This window comes from Asparagus officinalis, chromosome 7 (genome assembly GCF_001876935.1).
Source record: "Asparagus officinalis chromosome 7, Aspof.V1, whole genome shotgun sequence".
NCBI lineage: Eukaryota > Viridiplantae > Streptophyta > Magnoliopsida > Asparagales > Asparagaceae > Asparagus > Asparagus officinalis.
In genome coordinates this window covers 2,859,554-2,882,104 of record NC_033800.1, presented here as the reverse complement: position 1 = coordinate 2,882,104, position 22,551 = coordinate 2,859,554, and the positions used below count along the sequence as shown (strand labels likewise).

At 38.9% G+C, this 22,551-nt stretch overlaps 1 protein-coding gene and 1 pseudogene across 1 annotated transcript; one reads left to right on the top strand and one right to left on the bottom strand.

Moving 5' to 3' along the window:
• Positions 130-1,672, bottom strand: LOC109849219 (annotated as a pseudogene).
• On the top strand, positions 7,556-8,986 carry LOC109850441. The gene is made up of 3 exons (XM_020420459.1): positions 7,556-7,630; positions 8,164-8,392; positions 8,520-8,986. The coding sequence occupies exons 1-3, from the start codon at positions 7,556-7,558 to the stop codon at positions 8,984-8,986; spliced, it is 771 nt and encodes a 256-aa protein (XP_020276048.1).

The window sequence follows — 22,551 nt, the reverse complement described above, 5'->3', positions numbered from 1 at the left end:
AGCCATTCTGTCATTAATGTGGTTTATGAAGTGATTTAAACCTATCCTGATCGAGAAAAAATTTCTGAGGTTTGAGTTCTCCGTAAATGAAACCTTTCCTGATGAGGAAAGCCTCTTATTATTCGACCGGAAGTTATTCTTATTTTTTGTATATCTTGAACGTCTCTCGTTATTACACTTGCGAAAAAAAAAAAAACAGAAAATCATAGAAAACTTGAAACCTTACAGGAACCAAAGGACACCCTCATCTTCACGCTCACAAGCCTCCTGGCTAACATACTTCAGTCTTGCGCTTGATAATTTAACACGTACAAAACGCATAACGGCTTGTCCTAAGACTTCAATTCAAACCCTCACATGACAATTTCAGGCTTGAGGATGCTAGACTTGATCTCCTTATGAGGCAGAACGACACCCCCATTGCTGTACACTTCGTCCGACACATGCACATCCTCTCCGAGTATCGTCATGTTCTCCACCCTCGCCCACTGTCCGACTGTGGAATGCCACCCGATAATACTGCTTGAAATGCACGAGTGCTTCTTCACCCCGGCCGCCTGCTGACCGTGCACTCCCGACAGCCTCACTCATCCTCACCAGCATGGCCGGCCCCACCGCCACGTCGGCGCCGATCAGGCATCCATTGCCGATCCTTGCGGTCTCGTGCACCAGCACATTTCCGACAATGTGAGGGCCCACGACGAGCATGGAGGGAGATTTGGTTCGGATGGAGTTGAGGTATAGTCTGAGGCCTGTGATGTAGTCTCTAGGCTGGCCAATGTCCATCCAGAATCCTGGGAGGACCATGGCGTAGAGTTTTTTCTCGGCGGCGATTTTAGGGAAGACCTCTTTCTCGATGGAAGGTGACGTAGGCTCGATCCTGTCAATGACTGACGGTTCAGCAGGTAGATCCCGGCGTTGATCTTGTTGCCGACGAAGATTTTTGGTTTCTCAACGAACTTCTCGACATTACCGGTCTTTTCATCGATAACCACCACCCATACTTGGAGGCTCATCAACATGTATGAATCAGGGTTAGTGGATGATTAAATCTATGAAACACGAACACTTGTATCATTTTTTTTTTGGGGGGGTGGGGGGTGGGGGGCATGTTTAGACCTATGAAACAACCTTGGTGACCATGATTGTGGCCTCTCCTCCATGATCCTTGTGAAATTTGATCAATTCAGCAAAAGGGTACTCACTGATCACATCACTGTTGAGTACAAAGAAGGGCTCAGCGGACCCATCAATTAGCTTGTCTCTTGCTAGAGCCAGAGGGCCAGCAGTGCCCATGGGCTCAGTCTCTTGAGAACAAGTAATCTTGATGCCAAGCTTGCTCTCAAATTCCTCCAAAAAGTTCATCATCACCTACACACAAAAGACAAAAATAAAAAGCGAAGTTAACAAAGTACAAATTACTGCTTGTTATTAGATAGTAAGGGGAACTAACCTCGGGCCTGTAGTTGATTGCTAGAACAACTTCACTCACTCCAACTTCCTTCAAAGCCTCAATCTTGCAAAATTTAAACAAATTCTAGTTTCGCAACAGGGACCCAAATTTTCAAGAAACAAGAACGGAGGGTGAGATATCATGAATACTTACCTGATGCAGGATCATGGGTTTGTTGGCAAAGTCCACGAGAGGCTTTGGCATGCTGAGGGTTAACGGGCGCAAANAAGAATCAGTGCCTTCATTCTGAGGGAAGCAAAAACAACAGAGAGACAGAGATAAAGAACACTGTTTCTCGATGAAGAAGTGAAAGCAGGGGGAGTGGATTTAAAAGAATCGAGAGGCGAGGAAGAGACTAAAATCTTTTGAAACAGGTGGCATTTCATGCCCAAATTCAGGCTGCAGGGCCTCTCTTTTGTTATACGGTCTGGATGAGGCTAAAATTTTCCAGCTAAATCCTAGCTGGCCTTGATTAACTAACACAAGCCTAAATTCAGTTTTTGAATTAAACGAACCAATTCCCTGACATAATTTTGCATTGTTTTTAAACTAGAAAGTAAAACTATTACCTGATTAATGTTAGGGTTCGGGTCTAGCTAGAAACTGCGAAAACCCGCTCTCTTCTCTTGAATGGAGGAGAGAGAAGGGAAGGAGGCGAGCAACGGTTTTGTTCTTCAGGAGGTTTGGCATGGCCTCGTGCTGAGATCCTGTTCCCTTTTATAGGAAATTTTAGGATTAATATTTTAGTTATTTTTTTAAAAAAGAGTTTTAATTAGGATAAATTATCGATGAGAAGGTTCATGGTTATCATTAGGACACCCTGGCCGACCCCCACTTCTGAAGGAGTCTGACGTGGGATTCTTGAGGTAAATAAATACACGTACTCTATTTTTCCAATGATAGGGATAGAAAGATTATGATGCGAGCTTCTCAATTTTCATGCGGTATACTTACGATTGATTACGTAATTAGATGTAATAAAAATGTGTTTAATACTTGATCAATGTACAACTCAAACGTTTTTTGTTGTATAATTCTTTCGTATATTAATTTTTAAATTGGCGGAGGGTTCCATAGGCTAGAAGTATCCTACGATCTCTTTTGCCCTCGCTCACATGCAGCATGCCTTCAACAGCGGCAACGGCTACACGATCTCTGTGTGCTGGAGCGTGGAGTGTATTAGCCTAATTGCTTCTGTTTGTATACAAGGAAGAATTAAAGTTTTCCTACCAAAAACTTTTTTAGTTGCGTGCTTAATAATTAGTCTCGCGAGTTTTTTTAACCCTTTATTTTGATGGGAAGGAGGAGAAAAAGGGGAGAAAAACCCGTGTACTATCAATACCTTGTACGATAGTCTTGTGAGTTCCTTTTATCCCAAAAAAATGAAATAAAAAAGCAATAGTACTACTAAGCTTTGAATAATATAATGTTGGAAAATGATAGGAGCATATACCCCCAACAATAACTCCAACCACACTCTCTTTCTCATTTGCTACAGTGCATCAGGCCTCACATGAGATTTAAAAATTTTAAAATCTCATGTGGAGCCCGGTGTACTGGAGCAAATGAGAGAGTGTGTGTGGTTGGAATTGTGGTTGGGGGTGTGCCCCTAGTGCCGCTCTATAATGTTTAGTGGCGGAGCTAGGAATTTCAGTAGGGGGGGTCCAAACTAAATGAGAGAGAAAATGTGAAAAATGGACTAGGATGAGACTTGATTGAGAATGAGCGCCGGAGATAAGCGGAAGATAGTTGAGTCTTTGTGGATGCATACGAACGAGATGTAGCTGGTTGAGTCCTTGTGGACGAGTATTTGTAAACATAGTTGGGTCTTTGCAGAAATCTAAATGACTCGAGATATATTTGCAACTTGCTGGACAAATTAATAGCCGGAGGAGTTTTGAGAGAGGTGGAGGGGTTTTACATTATATCCCCTATAATTTATGAAATTATTTACCATTGCATATGAGGATATTCCTGAGAATGAGAATATTCCTATGTGATTGCCACATGACATTGTTACAATTGTACTGACCCAATTTATTGTCATATTTACCACTATACATACCCTCCAACTTTTCAATAAATTTCTATGGAGGGGTATCTTTGTCATAACATGTTTATTTAATGGTCTTTACAATATTTTAACGATGGACAACTTAAAATATTAATGTGCTATACTCTTTACAACTTAGGATATTTTAGTGTAAATATGGTGAAACAATAGGGTACTTAAGGGCCATTTAGCCGTAATTTAATGAGTGAAAATATTCACGCTAATTTCGTAAAAACACAAACAAAATTTGATGATATTTAATTAATTCATAGATTGTTTTTTTGATAATATACGATAAAAATTCACAATATGCTTTTTCTTGAGAAGTAAATAAATGCTTTATTAATGCTCCATAAATACAACAAGATACTGTAAAATTGAAGCTTTACAAGCAAAGAAAAATTACAAGTAAAGAAAAACAACAATGCTAAAACTAAATCTCACACTAACAACAATCAAATCTCTCATAATTTAAGTCGAAAAATCCAGATTATCAATGAGAGATATTTTAGTTGCTTCACCAATCTAACAGTAACAAAATCCAGATTATAGAAAACTCACAGGAAGTGGTGGATCTACCTATACCAAAAGTGGGGTCACGTGACCCCACTTTGGTGGTCAAAGAATAATAAGACCCCACCTCACATGGAACCACGGTTTTATTGCACTTAACATCTTATAATTTCACCTAGTTCGCACATATATACTCTCATGTGTATTTTGGTTGCACTTAAATACTCTAAAAGTTTTAAAACTTGCACTTTAATATTCTTAGTTAATCAAAATGAGAATTTCCCTTGAAAATTCTCATGTGATACTCACGTTCTAACTTTAGAATATTTTAACGCTTATTCTTTTATTAAAGCTATTGTTAAACTTATCAAAATTCCTATTTTGAGTCTGCCGATTTAAAATATTCTAAACTTAGTGTGTGAGTATCTCATGACAATTTTTGGGGAGAGAATCTCATGTTAATTTGCATAACCAAGAGTATTAAAGTGAAACTTTTAGAAAATTTAAGTATTAAAGTGCAACCAACTACAACTGGGGGTATATATGTACAAAGTAGGTGAAACTACAGAGTATTTATGTGCAATTAAGCCTAAACTATTTTGTGTATTTTGTTTTGAAGATTGCATTGATTTTATATGTAGCTCAGGTGACTGTCAAAAGAGTTTTTAATGCAATGAAGTTAATTAAGAGTAAGTTGCATAATAAATGAGTGGTGATTGGCTCGATAATTGCTCACTGACGTTATACATTGAGAAATGAGCTTTGCTACAGGGACCCAAAATATGGGACCAATAGAGGGGACAAGTGAGGTGTCTCCCTTCTATTGGATAATAAGTTGGCCATCATTAATGATGACCAACTTATTATCCAATAGAAGGGAGACACCTCACTTGTCCCCTCTATTGGTCCCATATTTTGGGTCATTAAGGAATTTTTCTTGAGAAATATATATTTGGTAGTGTTAGTAATGATCCGATTAGGTTTTTTTTCTTCCAAATATGAAAACTCATGGGGCGTAATTATAATTTTTTAATTATTAATTATTTAGTGACATTACTTTCCCAAAATCCTGGATCCACCACTGCTCACAGGATGCTATGAACATATACCTTTTTTTTTTGAAATGGCATGTTTCATGCATACCATCAAGCACCATCCACATAGATGGGATCTAAATCGTGCGAGTGTGGGTTCTCTGTCATAGGAGTCAAACTAGAGTGTTACTACGGGTAGGGGTGAGCACGGTTCGGTTCAAACCGAAAAAACCGACCGAACCGATTCGAACCGACCCGAAAAAAGCGGTTTTATGAATAAGGCGGTTCGGGTCGGGTTGATAATTTTTCAAACCGACCCGACCCGAACCAACCGAATATATTCCTCTGCCTCAAACCCTACCCGTTTACCCAAAGACAAAGCAAGTCCGTTACTAAAAAATTACAACGTCAGAGTATAGTATTTAATCCAAAAGGACAAGTTACTTCACTTAAAAACAGTATACATACATGAGCAAGAATAATAAATTGAAGTGAAGTTAAAAAAATAAATACATGCTGACATAGGGTAATAAGAATATATAAAAGATAAATTGAAGTGAAGTTATACTTCTATGCCAGCTCATTATGCAATAGGAAGGGGACACCTCACTTGTCCCCTCCCTTGGTCCCATATTTTGGGTCCTTAAATCATTTTCCCTGTCCAAATACCGGGCCCTAAATTAGCAATGATCGATTCAGGTGCTAAAATTGAGTAACTTCAACTGCATTGATAACCTCATTAATGTCAACATTTGCTTCCTCGAGTTGGAGACTGAAACCAAAGGATCTCAAGGTTTCAAAGTCAAATTTTCTGATATGTAAGAAGCTTGTCATGTGCCTAACTGACCCAGTTGACTAATTTATATGTTGGTTTACTTAATTCATGATATTGACCTAATTAAGTATTTATACATTTTCGTTTTGCTGGTCTCGCGCGTACCTAATTAAAGTTGCGTGTGAGCTAAAGTTTTTGTTTCTTGATTTTACGGTCCAACCCATAGATTCTGCTATAGAATCCTCTCAGGTTACAATAATTGGCTGCAGTTCAAAGCAAAGCGAGAACAACGCCATCCCTTCATGTGAGTTGACAATTGAACTCTCATGTTGATTTTCAAAGCAATGTTTTTGCCGATAGATTTAACGCATTGACTTAGTTTATTATAATTTTTTTTTTTTAAAAGTGAGGGGGAAAAAGTAGAAGAAAAAAGAAGAAGAAGGCATTGACTTGAATTAGACTTAAAAAAACAGCCAATATTGTTAACTTTTGATTTTGCTCTTGATGCAATATAAATTTGACCCGATGTTGGGTAAGCCTAATGTTGCCGTAATAATTGAATCTTGTTTCCATGCAATATTATATCCACAAAAATATTTCCAAATACACGGCGTAGACATGAATTAATACGGAGATGTACTTAATACAATTATCTATAGTAGCCTTTCCATTGCTACGTGTAAAACATTTTTAGTTACTGTAAAAAAGTGATTTTTTTAATGTAATCACCATACGTTCTTTATATTATTTGGCCAAGTATGAACGTCGCTAGAGCAGAGCAGTTTATTTGTTTAGGGCCCGTTTGGTTCGCTGTTTTGAGCCGTGAAAACGTTTTTCTTCTCCTGACATCCGCTCCACATCGACAAAACCTATTCTAGGGTTTTCGTTTCCCAGCTTTGGTTCGCTTCTCCCCCTCGTCCCTCTAGCCGCGGAAATCCCCTCCACATCGGACTTTTTTCTTCGCCCCATTTCCTTCGAAAATCGCCCCCGATCTGTACTATTGTCAGATCTCGGGTAAATGGGGGGAAACACAGTTGAGGGCTAGGGTCACCTCCTTCGCTTTTTCACTCTTCGCGCCTTGGGTTCTCTTCGTGGCTTGCGGGAGTTCTCTTCGTGACTTACGGGGGTTCTCTTCGTGGCTTGCGGGAGTTCTATACTGTTGATTTTGTCAGATCTCGGGATTTCGTGGCTTGCGGGAGTTCTTATTTGTTGGTGTTTTTGCTAGATTTTGCTAAAATTTGGGGTTTTTTGCTGGATTTCGTGGCTTGCTGGATTTTATCAGCGCCTTTATTGGGAAAATTTTGGGTTTTTTTGCCGACTTTGATCTTCCTGGAAACTGATTTCAGACTTAAGGTATGATTCTCAACTCAAAATTGATTTGTTAAAAATTTTATATGATTTGAATTATTAGGATGAAATTTTGCATTTTCTATAGTTATCTAGAAATTAACAGAAATTTATCTAAAAATATAATTGTAATTAACTAAAAATGTTACTGTAATTAACTAAAAATTATATTAATTATTATAAATATAATTGAAAAGAGAACAGAAATGAACTGACAATTATCTTAAATGGTCGTAAAAGAAACTAAAAATATTGATAAAAATATTAACTGAAAATTAACTTTAGATCTTGTTATGTGTCATTTAAGTTTTGATTATTGGCGTTGCATATGAATGCTTGGTAGGTATATTAATTATTTCAATTTGATTTTTGCATCGTAGATGGATGGTGATGGGGATTGTACCGATGAACAAAGTGTTGTTAATGTGGTTCAAGGTGCTGCACTATCCGTTCTTGTTATAATAATTACATTCATAAGGAGAATGCAAGCTAGACGTAAATCTATACGTCGTGGTCCAAGTGAGGAAAAAAAAGACAAGAGAGGTCTAGAATTGAACATATAGAGCGTATTTATAATGGTTTTAGTGATAGTTGTGTGAATTAATTAGAATGCGGAGTGGTGCTTTTGTTAAGCTAATAAGTATAATGAGGAACAATAGGCTTCTAAAAGACTCAAGGAATATAACAGTGGAAGAACAACTTATCATGACACAGAATATTTTGGGTCATAAATCTAAAAATCGCATTGTGAGATCTCATTTCATAAGATTAGGGGAGATAGTCAGTAGATATTTCAATAAAGTTTTACAAGCAATTATCTGTTTGCGTGGACGCTACATGAGACAAGCCATCAATGATACTCCCCAAGAGATCGTTAACAACCAGCTATACTATCCTTATTTCAAGATATATCTACATTTTAACCACAGTTACATGTATAAGCAATGAAAATAAATGATAACTTAGTAATGTGATACATGTATTATAGGATTGCATTGGTATGATAGATGAGACTCATGTTGATGCAATGCTTCCTATTAATCTTGTTGCACGATTTCGAGGCCGCAAAGGTGTTACACAGAACGTGCTTGCAGCTTGCACCCCAGATAAATTATTCACATATGTCTTAGCAGGTTGGGAGGGGTCTGCAAATGATTTTAGGATTCTCCAGGATGCATTATCTAGACCACAACCACATGGATTGAAAGTCTATGATGGTAATTATATAAAAATTTAACTTATATTATTTTAAATTTAATATGCAAAATTGACTTCTTTAACAATTGTTTTAATAAATTGTGGGCAAATACTATCTGTGTGATGCTGAGTACCATACCATGCTAGGTTTCATATCTCTATACCGTGGTGTTCGATATCATTTGAAAGAACATTCGGGTAAAACACCTAAGAATAGAATGGAATTATTCAATTTAAGACATTCTTCTTTGAGGTCTAAGATTGAATCTGCATTTGGCACATTGAAGAATCGTTTTAAGATTTTGTGTGCTAAGCCGCATTATCCATTTCCTACACAAGTAGATATCGTATTGGCATGCACGATACTTCATAATTTCATCGCAACTGTTGACCCAAGCGATGAACTACTCAGCGAGTCCGAAATTGATGAAGATATTAATGGTGAGGTGACAAATGAGAATGATAATAATTTAGTTAATTTTACTCAGACTCAAACCCAAAGAGAAAAAACTGAATCAAGAAATGAGTGGAAGACTCTTAGAGATAACATCGCTTGGGCGATGTGGGTGGACTATTGTGATAAGTATAATCATAGTGTAACTACTGAGACTTAATTCTCATATTTGTTGTACTATTTATGCTCATGTATGTAGTGACAATTTGATGGTTTGTCCACTTTTTAGATTTTGCTTTTCATTCATGTATTCATGTTCTTATATTTTGCTTTGCAATATCTTTCATGTATTCATGTTCTTATATTTTGCTTTGCAATATCTTTCATGTACTCAATTTGTTCTTATTGACTTAATTAGTGATGGTTGATACTCCTAAAGGCAAGGGTGTAGCGCCATCTCAGCCTCTACCCTCTCAACCCCCTCAGTCATTGCATCAAGGCGATAGTGGGTATTTTCCTTTTCAGCAGTCATACTTTGGGCAACCACCTCATGCATTTCCCAACATGCCATTCCATGATGGCAGTTACTTCCCGATGCACCCTCATTTTGGGTCATACACAAGCATGCTAAGTTCTCCTACTTTGCCTACACAATTCCATAGTCCTAATATTAGTGGGGTGCAACTTTCTCCCACTAGTGGTTATGGCTCAACTCCCGAATCAGGTTCCAAACGGGTGCTCATAGAAGGTGGGGAAGAAACATCACCAAATCCAAAGAAGAGGAGGAAAAACACCTCAACAAATAAAAAAATAGTGAGACTGGAGGTCTTAAAGGTAACAAACATATGTTTTGGGATTCCCATTACGATGATGAGCTCATTCCATTTCTTGCCGACATGGTAAGAAAGGGTTACAAACCTGACAAAAGCTTTAAGAGAACCGCTTTTCATATGGCTTCCCAACATATTAATGAGAAGTTTAACACATTATTCAAGTGGGAAAATATCATGAACCGCATCAAAACTTTGCGTACAAGATTCCGTGATATGGAAACTTGTCGTAATCTTAGTGGTGCCGGTTGGGATAAAAGAACCAAGACTGTCATCATGGATCCTGAATCTTTGGATAGGTGGATTGAGGTACGTAAACTATTTTTACATAACCCTTGATTACTTATCTTATTTACATGTTTTCATTGAATTAATTCAATTATACTTTTTAGGACAAGAGCTTTAAGAATGCTAAACTTAGACAATATGTCAATAAACCCTTGACTCACTACGATGATCTTTCCCTTATCATCGGGGATGATCAAGCTAGAGGGGAATTTGCATGTGATGCTTGGAAAAAATTTAGTCGTAGTGAGTCCATAAATCTTAGAGATGATGCTGACTCGCCTTTACCTGCCTCATAATCCCCTCAAGTACACATTTTAGATGAGGAGGACACTCCTCCGCCTAAGGAAGCACCCGCCATATCAAGATCTAAAGCAAAGGTATGTGTTGCTAAGAGAAAGGCTCGTAGGAACAACCTAGATGATGAGCTCATGTTAAAAATAGTGGATAAGATAGATGCATTTAGCGCAAACATAAAGTGTGTAAATATGCATTGGACCGAGAAGTTATCCACGGTCATATATGCTCATTTACAAGACTTTAGTGTTGAAAAGCTAGATACATACTACCGACACTTATATTTGAATGAGCATGAAGCAAGACTATTTATGGGCATATCATCGGTTGGTCAAAAAGAGATGATTGCTACCTTTCTCAACGAAGGGGGTTGAAGACCGATAGAAGAAGTCTCTACGTGGTATTTTGTGATTCTCATTTCTAACATACTTGTTAAATCCACTTACTTTTGGTGATAATGTTTTTATTGTGTTTGTGGAACATTATGATGATGGAACATATTGTTGTAATATGTAGTAAGTATTTATTTGCTTCCATTTTGTAATATTTATCTTCCATGATTAATATCATTTTGTGGAATACTAACTTTTGTAATTGAATTTGTGAATGCAGGATATTTCCTAAGATGCAAGCAACCTACAATGTGTACACATTGTACTGGATGGCTATTGCTCTGGGGCATTTAGGTATTTGGTTTTCGTTGGTGATTTTTTTATATTTTTAGGCTATGATGATTGTTAATTTTTCTGAGATTAGCAACCTGCAATATCTATTAATATTGCATTGGATGGCTAACAATGATGATATTGACCAAGTTCTGAGCCCTAAGCTAAACACAATATGTGCTCGGGATTGTTGGTAGTTGTTGTTGTTGGTTGTTGGTTGGTCTGGTTGGTGGTTGTTGCTGGTTGTTGGTTGGTCTGGTTGGTGATTGTTGTTGTTGGTTGTTGCTGGTTGTTGGTTGCACTGGTTGGTGGTTGTTGTTGGTTGTTGCTGGTTGTTGGTAAGTTTGGTTGTTGGTTGGTCTGGTTGTTGGTTGTTGTTGGTTGTTGCTAGTTGTTGTTTGGTCTGGTTGTTGGTTGTCGTTGGTGGTTGTTGGTTGGTCTGGTTGGTGGTTGTTGTTGTTGGTTGTTGCTGGTTGTTGGTTGGTCTGGTTGTTGGTTGGTAGTTTTTTGGGTTTGTTGTTGCTGATTGTTGGTTGTTCTTGTTGTTGGTTGTTCCTTCTGATTTTGTTCCTTCTGTTTTTGGTTGTTGGGTTTGTGATTTCATTCCAGGTTGCTAAATAGTGGTTCTGGTTTGTGGTTGATGAACACAATTATCTGTTTGTGTTGATTACATATTTGGGTTTGTGATTTCCTTCCAGGTTGTTAAAAGATGTTCTTGTTTGTTGTTGGGTTTGTGATTTCTTTCCAGGTTGGTTTTTGGGTTTGTTGTTGTGTCCAGGTTTGTGACAACTTCCAAGTTGGTGGGTGTTTCCTGATTACATGTTCTGTTGTTCAACTTCTCTTTGAGCTCATGTTTGTGCACACCAGTTTTGTGAGCTCTGGTTTGTGATATGTTTTGTGCACATATGACATCTTCTCTTTTGCTCAAGTTCTATTTGAGCTCATGTTTTGTGGATGCTCTGTTGTTCAACTTCTATTTGAGCTCATGTTTTGTGGAGCTCTATGTGTGTTCAGATTTTCCGCACTGTTTGTTGATTATGATATTGTTTGTGGGTGTTCAATTTAGGCTATGATGATTGTTAATTTTTCTGAGATTAGCAACCTGCAATATCTATTGATATTGCACTGGATGACTAACAATGATGATATTGAACAAGTTCTGAGCCCACAGGCATAATTCGAATATACATGTGGCTGATTTATTTGACATGATGTCAAGAAATATTTTCAAATGATTTTTTGCACATAAAGTTCAACATGCATAAATTATCAGGTTCGATGCTATTTGCTATGTTATATACTAAAATATGGCTATTCAGGCCGTTTATATGTTTTTATAGGTTTCAGAAATTTTTTTTGCTAATTCAGGTACGTATTTCATAAATTTATGAATAATCAGGTTATTACAGGTCTTGTTTATTTTTTCTTGGAAAACAGGTTTTGTGTGATTATTTTCATCTCAAACAGGTATATTTCATGTCAAACCAGGTACGCAGTTCATGTTATAGTAGGTTTCAGATGATTTCAGGTTTCGTATGATTTCATTAATACAAACAAAAATTTATAATTCATTCGGGTTATTATTATTTGTTCATGATACATTCGCACTTTTATATGATTAAGATTACATCCCATAACTAACACAAATAATTTTTATCTATAGTGGGGGGGTAATCTTAACATGGTGACTCTAAACACTTTTTCCTACACACTTCAAAACCAACCAAACACAAGAAAAGTAAGAAATGTCAAATCAACAAAAGTTTTCCCTTTTTTTCTCATGCAAACCAAACACAAGAAAAGTAAAAACATGGGTTTCCCACCATTTTTTTGTGCGAACCAAACCAAAACAATCTATTTCTTGAAAAAGTTTGGAAAACTAAAAACTTGTGTTTCTTTACATGGAATTACATTTCCCTATATCTAAGAAACGAACCAAACAGCCCCTTAGGGGAAAAAAAGGCTGAGAAAAGACATGGGCTAGGGCGAGTAGAGTCCCTTCACATGTTAATGAAAAGATTAGCCCAAACCCAGGTAGTTATAGTGGGCCTGGAAAAGATTTCTGCGGACATACACGCCCTCATAGTTGGAATTTTTCATAAAATGTTTTCACGAGACAGAATTCCGCATAAAAAAAATTTATTCATAAAATAAATTGAAACCAAGAATTGATCAATTCATCCTTATTCCCTGTATTAAAAGGCCCAGCAAAGCCCTTCTCTATTCTTCATTCCTTGTAATTTACTTTGACCGATTAATTATGAGTTCGAAGTACTAATTAATTCTTAGTAATAAGTTGTTCCTTTGGTGGCCCAATTAGATTTGAGTCTCAATTTTGACTTCTAGTAATTACTAAAACCAACAACAAAATAAATGAAGAGCTCCTATCGCACGTACGCATTAATTTATTAAGAGGGACGCATTCCCCTTTTCAGAGGCGCACAACAAACACAACCAAGGTAGCACGTACCGATAGATCCGAATCAACATGCATCCCAAAGTCACAACACTCAACTAGAGGTACGGCGGAGATGGGGGTGGCGGTGGTGGATACCGGCCGTACGACGGTGGAGTGGGCCATGTCGGCGAAGGAGGAGGCTGTGCGAGGCGTGCATGCGTGGAGGCGGCGGCGGCGCCCCAACGGGTGGCGGTGCGGAGGCTGTGTCGTGTCGTGGTGGGGATGGATGGCCTGGGCGCGGCGACGGTGCATGCCGAGGTGGGGACCGGATGTTCCGCGGTGGAGGTTGTGGAGTTGTTTGCGTGTCGATGAGGTCGGTTTGTGGGCGCGTCGAGGAGGCCTTGGTGGATGGGCTGTTCATAATTGCGTGGAGGTGGCGAGACTTGAGGAGGTTGCCAAGGTTGGGAGTGCGGCGAGAGCCATGGCGAGGTGGCTGCCGCTGTCTGGGAGCTTGTCCGTGAGCGGAGGAGGCGGTGGTCACCCAAGATGTGGTTGGGGGCGAGTAAGGGGGCGGCGACACGTGCGGCGGCGGCGGTTACTCTGTCGAAGGAAGGAGCTTGTCCGTGCCGAGGAGGCGGAAGCGTGATGGGAGGGTGCACGGTGGGGACGGCTGGCCATACGTGGCTGCGGCGGCAGATCTGCGGAGGAGGCTGTCGAGGCGGCGACACGTGCGGTGGTTGGTGGTTGTGGGAAAATTGTGGGTGGGCGGTAAGGTGGTGGTGGCTGTCGGTTGGGGTTCGTCGGTCGGTGGAGCTTGTCCTCTCGTGTCGAGGAGGTATGGAGGACTGCGGATGGTGGCTGCTGGCCACCCGCAAATGTTGAGGAGGTGGCGAGCGGGCGGCTGCCACGCTGTGGGGCGCATGGACCCGTAATAATAATCAAGGAGGAGAAGTCGAGTGATTCGTTTGATGGTGCTGCTGCCGAAGAGCAGCTTCTCCTTGGCAGCAACGCATGCTACGAAGGGCTAGCAGCAGGCAGAGACGCCGCCCCTCATTTTTTTTTTTTTTGTTTCCGCCCCTAGCTAGCCTTAATTTTGATCGAGCTTGAATGATATCATATATACCTCAACTTAATTTGAGGTATATTATTCATATAGCTACCAGGGGCTTAATTACTTCGATGTCACATGAAAGAAGAAAGGTGCGTCGCTTTCTATAATTTGCTTTTTTTTTATGTCGCATGATGAAATGGCACGGATCAAGTGTGGATGAGGGTACAAGTGTGGTTTTGCCTGACCTTTTGGAGGACGAGTGTTGAATTGAGGCCATAATAATAATAATGGCAAGGACGAAAACTAGAGATGCATATTACCCGAGGTACTCTTGATTTTCTATTATTAGAAAAGTTTCGCACAGTTCAATCAATGGTGAAGATTCTGATGTTGTGAATGCTTGCTGAAACTTAGAGAGATGCGTAACCTAATTTTGGAGCGCTGCTAAACGGGAATCCAAAATATAGACCAAAAGGGGACACCTCACTTGTTTATCTCTATTGGTCCCATATTTTTCCGTCATTAGAGCATCTCTAACAGCTTCCTCAAAATTTCTCCAAAATGGAGAAACAAAAATCATACTAAAATTATTTTTGCCCCACTCCAACACTTCCCCATTTTTGAAAAATTGCCATTTATTAGCAATAATAAAGCTCTCCCACCCGGACCAAAAATTTAGAGAATGCTGCAATTTTGGGGAAGTACTCCCCTATTTTTTCTCCTTCTCCTATTTTGGGGAATGAAGATGGGGAATCCGTTGGACAAAAAAAGCTCTAATATTCCCCTTGCAAAAATTGAAGTATTTCAAGAAGATGGGGAAGCTTGGATGCTCTTAAGGTATTTCCCCAATTTGTAGTTAACGGGCCTCATTGTTGAAAATATACATTATGAAAGTTAGCACAGATGGGAATAATTGGATGGCCAGGATCAGTTATATCAACCATTAAAAGGAGAGGGCGGAAAAATCGTTATGATATTTTTGTGCATTATTAAAAATTCTATGAAATTTGTTCCCAATTTTTTTTTTTAAGAAATCAGACTAAATGAGTAACAAGCTGAATATTTTCCTCTCAATCTTTTTCTAATTTTGTCTAAAAAAGCATTATATATCATTGAGCAAGTCTAGAAAGATCCATGAAAGGTTCTAGAATTGACAACAGTACAAAGCCTCACAGTAGCCAGTAGCAGGGGCAGCATAGCTGGATTCTGGAGGCAACTGCTGAGAGCCACAAACGAATTCCCTCTACATTTTTATTTCTTTTTACTCTTTCTTTCAATTTCCTAAATGGGCCAGCTAAGAATGCCTTAAAGTTTTGGGCTTACCCATGTATACAGCCCAGTTAATACACAGAGCCATCGTCGCGGCAGCCCCCTATAAATAGGCTCAAACCGCCTCTATTCTGCTCAAAAATCTCTTCTCTCTCCTCTCTCTCTCTCCTCAAGAAACCATGAAGAAAGCCATCACCCGGAATCTCCGCACTCCTCACCTGCTGCCTCCGTCACCCTCCGACGACGGCGACACGCGCCACTCCTCCACCCCCCATGAATCGGCCAATCAAGACCGCCTGAGGCTCAACCCCTCACCACGATCCTCTCTCAAGCACGCTCCACAACTCAACGCACGGCCGAGATGACGACTCAAGATCAACGAAGACCAAGACTCCCTCATCCGACGCCGCCGCTGCTCCTTCTCACCGCTCGCCCCCTGCCCAGCCACCGCCCCTCCTCCCGCACATCGTCGCGCACGATCTTCGGGCCCCGCGGCGCAGTCACTTCTGATCGTCCAGTCCCGGGACCCACCGTCGCCTCCCCCTTTCGCTCTATCGAGCTCTCCGACGTCCACCACCACCTCCTCGCTTCGCCAAGAAACTGGACTCCCGGGCCTCCTCCGCCTAGCTCCGAGTGCAACCGGCCCCGCAACTCTACGAACGACGAGGTCCTTCGAAGGCCGTAGCTGTAACGGCCGTAGGGTCGGGTACGCCGGAGGAGGGACCGAGGCGGGAGGGAAAGGAAGATGCTGAACTAAGATCAGGTCCTATGTCGGCGGGAGGCGGAGTCCTGGCTGCGGCGGCGGCGGCGGGATTGAGCGTGCCGTACATGAGCGGCTCTGTTATGAGAAGGGCTGTGGGGTCCAGGGACTCGGTTTCTTATCACCTCATCAATCCTGGGGGGAGTCCTGAGCAGGAACTCAGCGTCTTCTTGGTTAGAACCGGGTGACGATGATGATGATGATGATGATGATGAGGAGGAGGTCAACTAGTTGGTGTAATTAATTAATTCTTTAATTTTTGTAATTAGGGCGGTTGATTGATTGCTGTGAAACATTAACTCTCTTGAATAGTAATAGAATAGGAGTCATTGAGAAGCTTTGATTATTCATGATGATTAATTATCAGGTGAGGTAATTAATTATTTAATTAGTTAAAATAGGTAACTGATCATGCAGAAGCCCTTTCCAAGATTGTGCGCTTCTTTTTCTCGAAACAGTTTGATCCTTTGATCAGTAACGGGTAAGTTACTGTACACTTAAATGCCCTGAAGTTTACCAATATTGCACCGAAATGCGCCCTCACTTTTAAACTCGCATGTATTAATAACCTAGAGTTCAGCTATATATAATGACAGATTCTTGGATGTGGAGGCAATTGCTCAAAGTTAGAGATATGGTACTCAACAGATTTGGTGACAGGAATAATCTACAGAGTGCTATAGAAAACTGTCATATAAATGGAAAATTACAGATTTCAGCTATATATAATGCACTGACCCTTCCAGCAACTTATGCTCCATGGTCGGATACCATTTGGGGAGGCTTGCACTATCCTAAACACTCTGTTATATTATGGCTAAACACCCTCTCCAGGCTGCTGACAAAAGACAGATTATGCAAGATGGGGATTCTGAATGAAAATCAATGTATTCTGTGCTCAGCTCAACAAGAAACAAGTAAGCACATGTTTTTTGAATGCCAGTTTTCAGCTCACATTTGGAATGAAATCATGGAATGGTCTGATTACTCTTGGAGATCATGTAATTGGGATCAAATCATAAGCTGGTACAGTACAAATCTGAAAGGAAAGGGATATATGAAGAAGATAAAGAGAATGACATTATCGGCTACTGTCTATTGGATTTGGAAGGAAAGAAACTTAAGAATTTTCCAAGGGAGAATGCATACATCAGACCAGTTAGTGAGGGAGATAAAAACTTCAATTTTATCTAAGGTGCTTAACGAAGATGTACCTGATCATATAAAGGAAAAAATAGGAAAAGTGTAAAAACAATTTTCAGTTGTTTTTTGGTTCTTACCAGTGATGTGCTGGTGAAGCATTGATATGTATACACTTTCAATTTGGGAGATGAATAAAATCTTAATTCATTAAAAAAAAAAAAAAAAAAAAACCTAGAGTTCTCAAATATATCACGTTGACGCGATGAGCCTTAATTGGGACGTTCAACAAACATTCATTCTTGGATGCCATGTGGTATTCTAGGACTGATCTTCTTTAGTTAAACAAACTAGTATTCATCCCGTGCTAAGCACGACATCCTTACGGATTATTTTTGTGTGCAATTTTTCATCATCTTATTTTTTTGTTTTGTCACGATAAATTTATCTTAAACATACTTGAAATCCATCATATATAACTAATGAGGGTATTTTTAAGTCACGATAAATTTATCTTAAATATAGTTAAAGTCCATCATATATAACCAATGAGGATATGCAGATAGGTATTTGTTTTGCAATTCATCATATACTTGGAAACATAGATAATTAAAACTCTTAACATAGATAGTTAAATCTCTTGCTTATCCCTTCAAGTATTGTATATAGTTGTGAAGTTCAACATTATGGATCTGTTAATCATTTAACTTGGCATTTAACCTGACAACTGTGATATATGATCTGATATATGCTCCTGTAAACATGTAGAAATTTTTGAATAAAACATCAAATGTTTTACATATACAGATAAAAAAGATCAAATCTATTGCAATTACATTTAACAAAAGTATCAAAATTAAGTTTCAAGATACATCCTAAACTTTGGCATAATTACAACTACATAATATTGATTAATGATGAAAAGGGTCAATTGCACTCAATTACTCTACAACATCAACACTTAAATTTGATATCTTGAAGTTAAAATTTTTGCCCAAATAATACCATAAAACTTCATGAATTTTATCTTTAATATCCTCAGTTATACCACCGTTTAAACTTTTATTTAAAAGGCCTCACATTTGGACCTCTACAACCCCAAAATTCCATCCATGTCCCTATCTTCCTTCTTTTTTCAACTAAAAGCACTAAAATTTGGCATTGAATTGTAACAAAAACAACCCCTGCTTAACAATTTTGACAATAAAATTCGATGTGATGCCATAAACTGAAAGCAAGAATGAGCACGAAATATTTTTTGGAAAAATTTATACTTTCAGGTGAAAACTTGACTAAACCTCATGGTATTAAAGTGCAATTAACCCCAAAAATATTTAAATTTAAAAAAAAAATAGAAAAATCCCTCACTAGAGACGACGAACTCTCCTCTGTATCATATCCTGCACAACAAATTTCAAAAATAAAAACAAATCAGTGGTTTAAAAAATAATGAGAACAACATGCCAACTCCCTCTAACCAGATCTCCGCTCGATCTCAAAGATCCAAACAAACCCTAGGGTTAGGATTTCAAACCAAGAACTAACCATTAGGGAACCGATTGTGGAGTCCAAGGAGCACCGATCCCGTGCCGATGAGAGAGAGGAAGACGATGACCGGAATAGTGACTGAGAAGCAAGTCCACCGCCGCTTCGCTGCCGGAGGATGACCGAAAGTGGCGCTGTGAATCTTCACCCGATTGTGGATTTCCATGCACAAACTAATTCTTTTCTTGTGGTTGAAAAGCATCAAAGCTGTACATTGGAAATTAATGCATCCATTGGCATGAACTTGTAGCATTCAATATTCGGCAGACAAAATTGTCTGACCCCAGTTTAAGACATGTTTCAATTTTTCTCCAAATGTCTGAAGCATATTCAAACTTGAAATGTCCTGCCTAAACATGTTGGTCTCCATGAAGATAAGTTACAAATTACAAATCCATACAACTTGCACAAAGCATTGATCAATACCAACACACATTGATTATATTGTATAGGAAGTTAAACATGATGATACCAAATCAAGTCAAAGCTGACTGACACTATCTATGTTGGCTACTAATGACTACCAATATTGGCTAATAACTGATTAGAATACCAACATTGGCTAATAGTAACTCGAACAGAAGTAGAACTCAAACTCGAAAGGAACAACGTTGATGCCATCAGTAGGGACTAAACCAGGAGATTAGTGTGCAGATAGTGTTAGGCGATGAGCTCCGAGAACTTTTCAACAAAATCACAACCTAATCCGAAACTCGATGCTATTGTTACATCAAAATAGGGTTGTTGTAAGGTTTAACTTACAGGATGAGTTGCTCCAATTGAGTGCTTGATATCATCACCAGTTACTTTGTTTATAAGTGAAAAGGTTGGGCAACCCTCTTCATCCTTCACTCTTATATATGCTGTACTTCAAATCTTTGATCCAGTGCTGAAATTAAAGAAGGGAACTTGAATAATTAATCTAAAAAAGGTCAACCTTGGTGCATAAATTAGTTTAACCAACAGAATTCAATTCAGATTCTTAAAACTCGAAACAGTTACCAGGTCAAGGCTTCTTTTTGCACCGGTGCCATCAACAGCTTTATTCTTCTCAGCCTCCACATCCATGGTCTCCTCCTCCTCAGCCTTTGACTCAATGGCGGCGTCAACATCTCGACTAACAACAGGAATACTGGTGACTCCATTCTCTTTGGCCATAACAGTATTAGTTTCTGCGCCTGCAGCCTCAGACTCCACTATCCCGTCAACAATCTGAGCCAAAGAAGAAGTCATTTCCCCTTTGCCAATAACCTCCTTATCTTTCTCCGACATAGAAGCATCTAGTTCCTCCTTTTCTGCAGACTTAAACTCCACGATGGTTGTATCTACAGCCTTGGTTTCAACTCCATGAGGGCAGAGCCACACTAGGAGGACATGTGGGATCACCAAGAATGATGATTGATTGAAGAAAGAAATTTTCCGGGTAGGAGAAGGTGCTTGCTAAGATGGCTGAAGTTCAAGAAAGCTTGTTGATGGAGGTTTGGTCTCCAAGTGGGATATTGTAGGTTTTGGGTGTGTAGACTAAAACCTGGGAACAAAAATCAGCACGTAGCAAAAACCCCCCGATCGATCGACCGAACAATGCCCATCGGTCGAGCGAATCAACTGCTAGAAACTGGGTGTAGGAAGCTGCTCTGGTCGGTCGACCGATAACATGCACGAAGCAGACTGAGAAAAAGATTGCTCTTGCCAGTCGACCGATGACGGGTTTTACCTGTTTCCTTGTTCGTTTGGGAATCAATCATATCTTATATACTATATATAATATATATATATAATATATATATATATATATATATAATATATATTATCATATTTATACTATAATAATAATAATAACTAATAATAATAAATATACATAGATATTCTTGTCATCGGATACTGTGATTTCCTTTGAAAATGATTAAGCACATCCCCAGCAGTGAGTATTTCTTTGCCTAACTTTTTCAATGGTGACGGATTGTGCGCACACTCTTTATTCAGGAGGAAATCGCTCGCTTGATAGAACACCTTAATCTCATATATATACATATACCTATAATATATACCTATATATATATATATATATATATATATATATATATATATATATAATATATAGTATATATACTATATATGAGAAATGGTATGCGCTTGGTACCGAAAGCATACACCCCCCCCATTTTGTGCTTGTACGTGAGCGTGGGCACAATCCTGCAACTTATATCAAATGGGCGACACTTCACATACGGTTGAGCGAGTGCATGGAGATATGGGCCAACTTCATTAAATGAGTGGAGAGACTTAATCGGCTACCGTCACTACGAAGCACAAGCTTTTTATGCTTGGTACGCAGCATACCCATATCCTCTCTCTCATCTCCTCTCTCGCGTTCTTCTCTCTCTCTCCTATACTATACCTATATCATACCTATACTATATACCCTATTACTATATATTATACTATATATATACTATACTCATATATATATAATATACTATATTACAGAATATGAGTATTGCTTGGTACCAAACATAAATTTTGTGCTTGGTAGTGAGGGGACACATCCGCTCCACTTTCATCTCAATGGGGGACACAATCACCATAGGTTGAGGAGTGCATGCGAGATATGGCACTATTTAAATGATGTGGAGGAGATTTGTGCTGAACTTCACTAGCCAGCCAAAACTTTTTTGCTTTGGTACCTAAGCATAACCCATCCTTCTCTCTCTCTCTCGTCGGTCTGCTCTCTCTCGTCATCTATATATATAATATTATATTAGTATACTATATACTATAAGTATATTATATCTATATTTATACTATATATTACTATATAGTATCTACCCTATATTACGCTATATTATACTACTATATCCCGCTTAAAAGTGTTCCTAAGGTGACGCCTTAGATAATCATCTAAGAACGCGACCTAAAATCATATGATTGAGCTACATTGTGGATGATCCACTTCGTTGAACTTAATTTACATATTCTAAAACCTCAACACACCAAGTTTGGGATGAACCCATCGTCGAGTCATGTGAAAAGTTCTATTCATTCGAAACCGTTAAAATTGGTACGAGTGGATGAAGAGGCAAACGACGACGGGTTTACTGCAAACTTGATGTGTTGGGGTTTTAGAATATGTAAATCAAGTTCAACGGAGCAGATCATCCATAATGTAGCTTAATCATGTGATTTTAGGCCGCGTACTTCGATGATTATCTAATGCGTCACCTTAGGAACACTTCTCCAAATATATATAATGTTTAGTATAGAAATTTGTGTTTACGAAATTTCTTAGAAAATACGTACCTGAGCCAACAACATCACTGAAGGAAATTCAACTAAACCCAAAACAAATTTCATTATTTTGTAGCAAACCCCCATTATCTTTCAAAATTGCACTAAACCTCCATAAACTTTTGGAATAGCAGAAACCCCTTATAAGTATTCCATGTTTTGTAGATAACGTCATAAATTGGAACTAAAAAACAACAGAAAAGGCATTTTGAATGTTATTAGGGGTTTAGGGTAATTTACACACACGATATCGGGAGTTT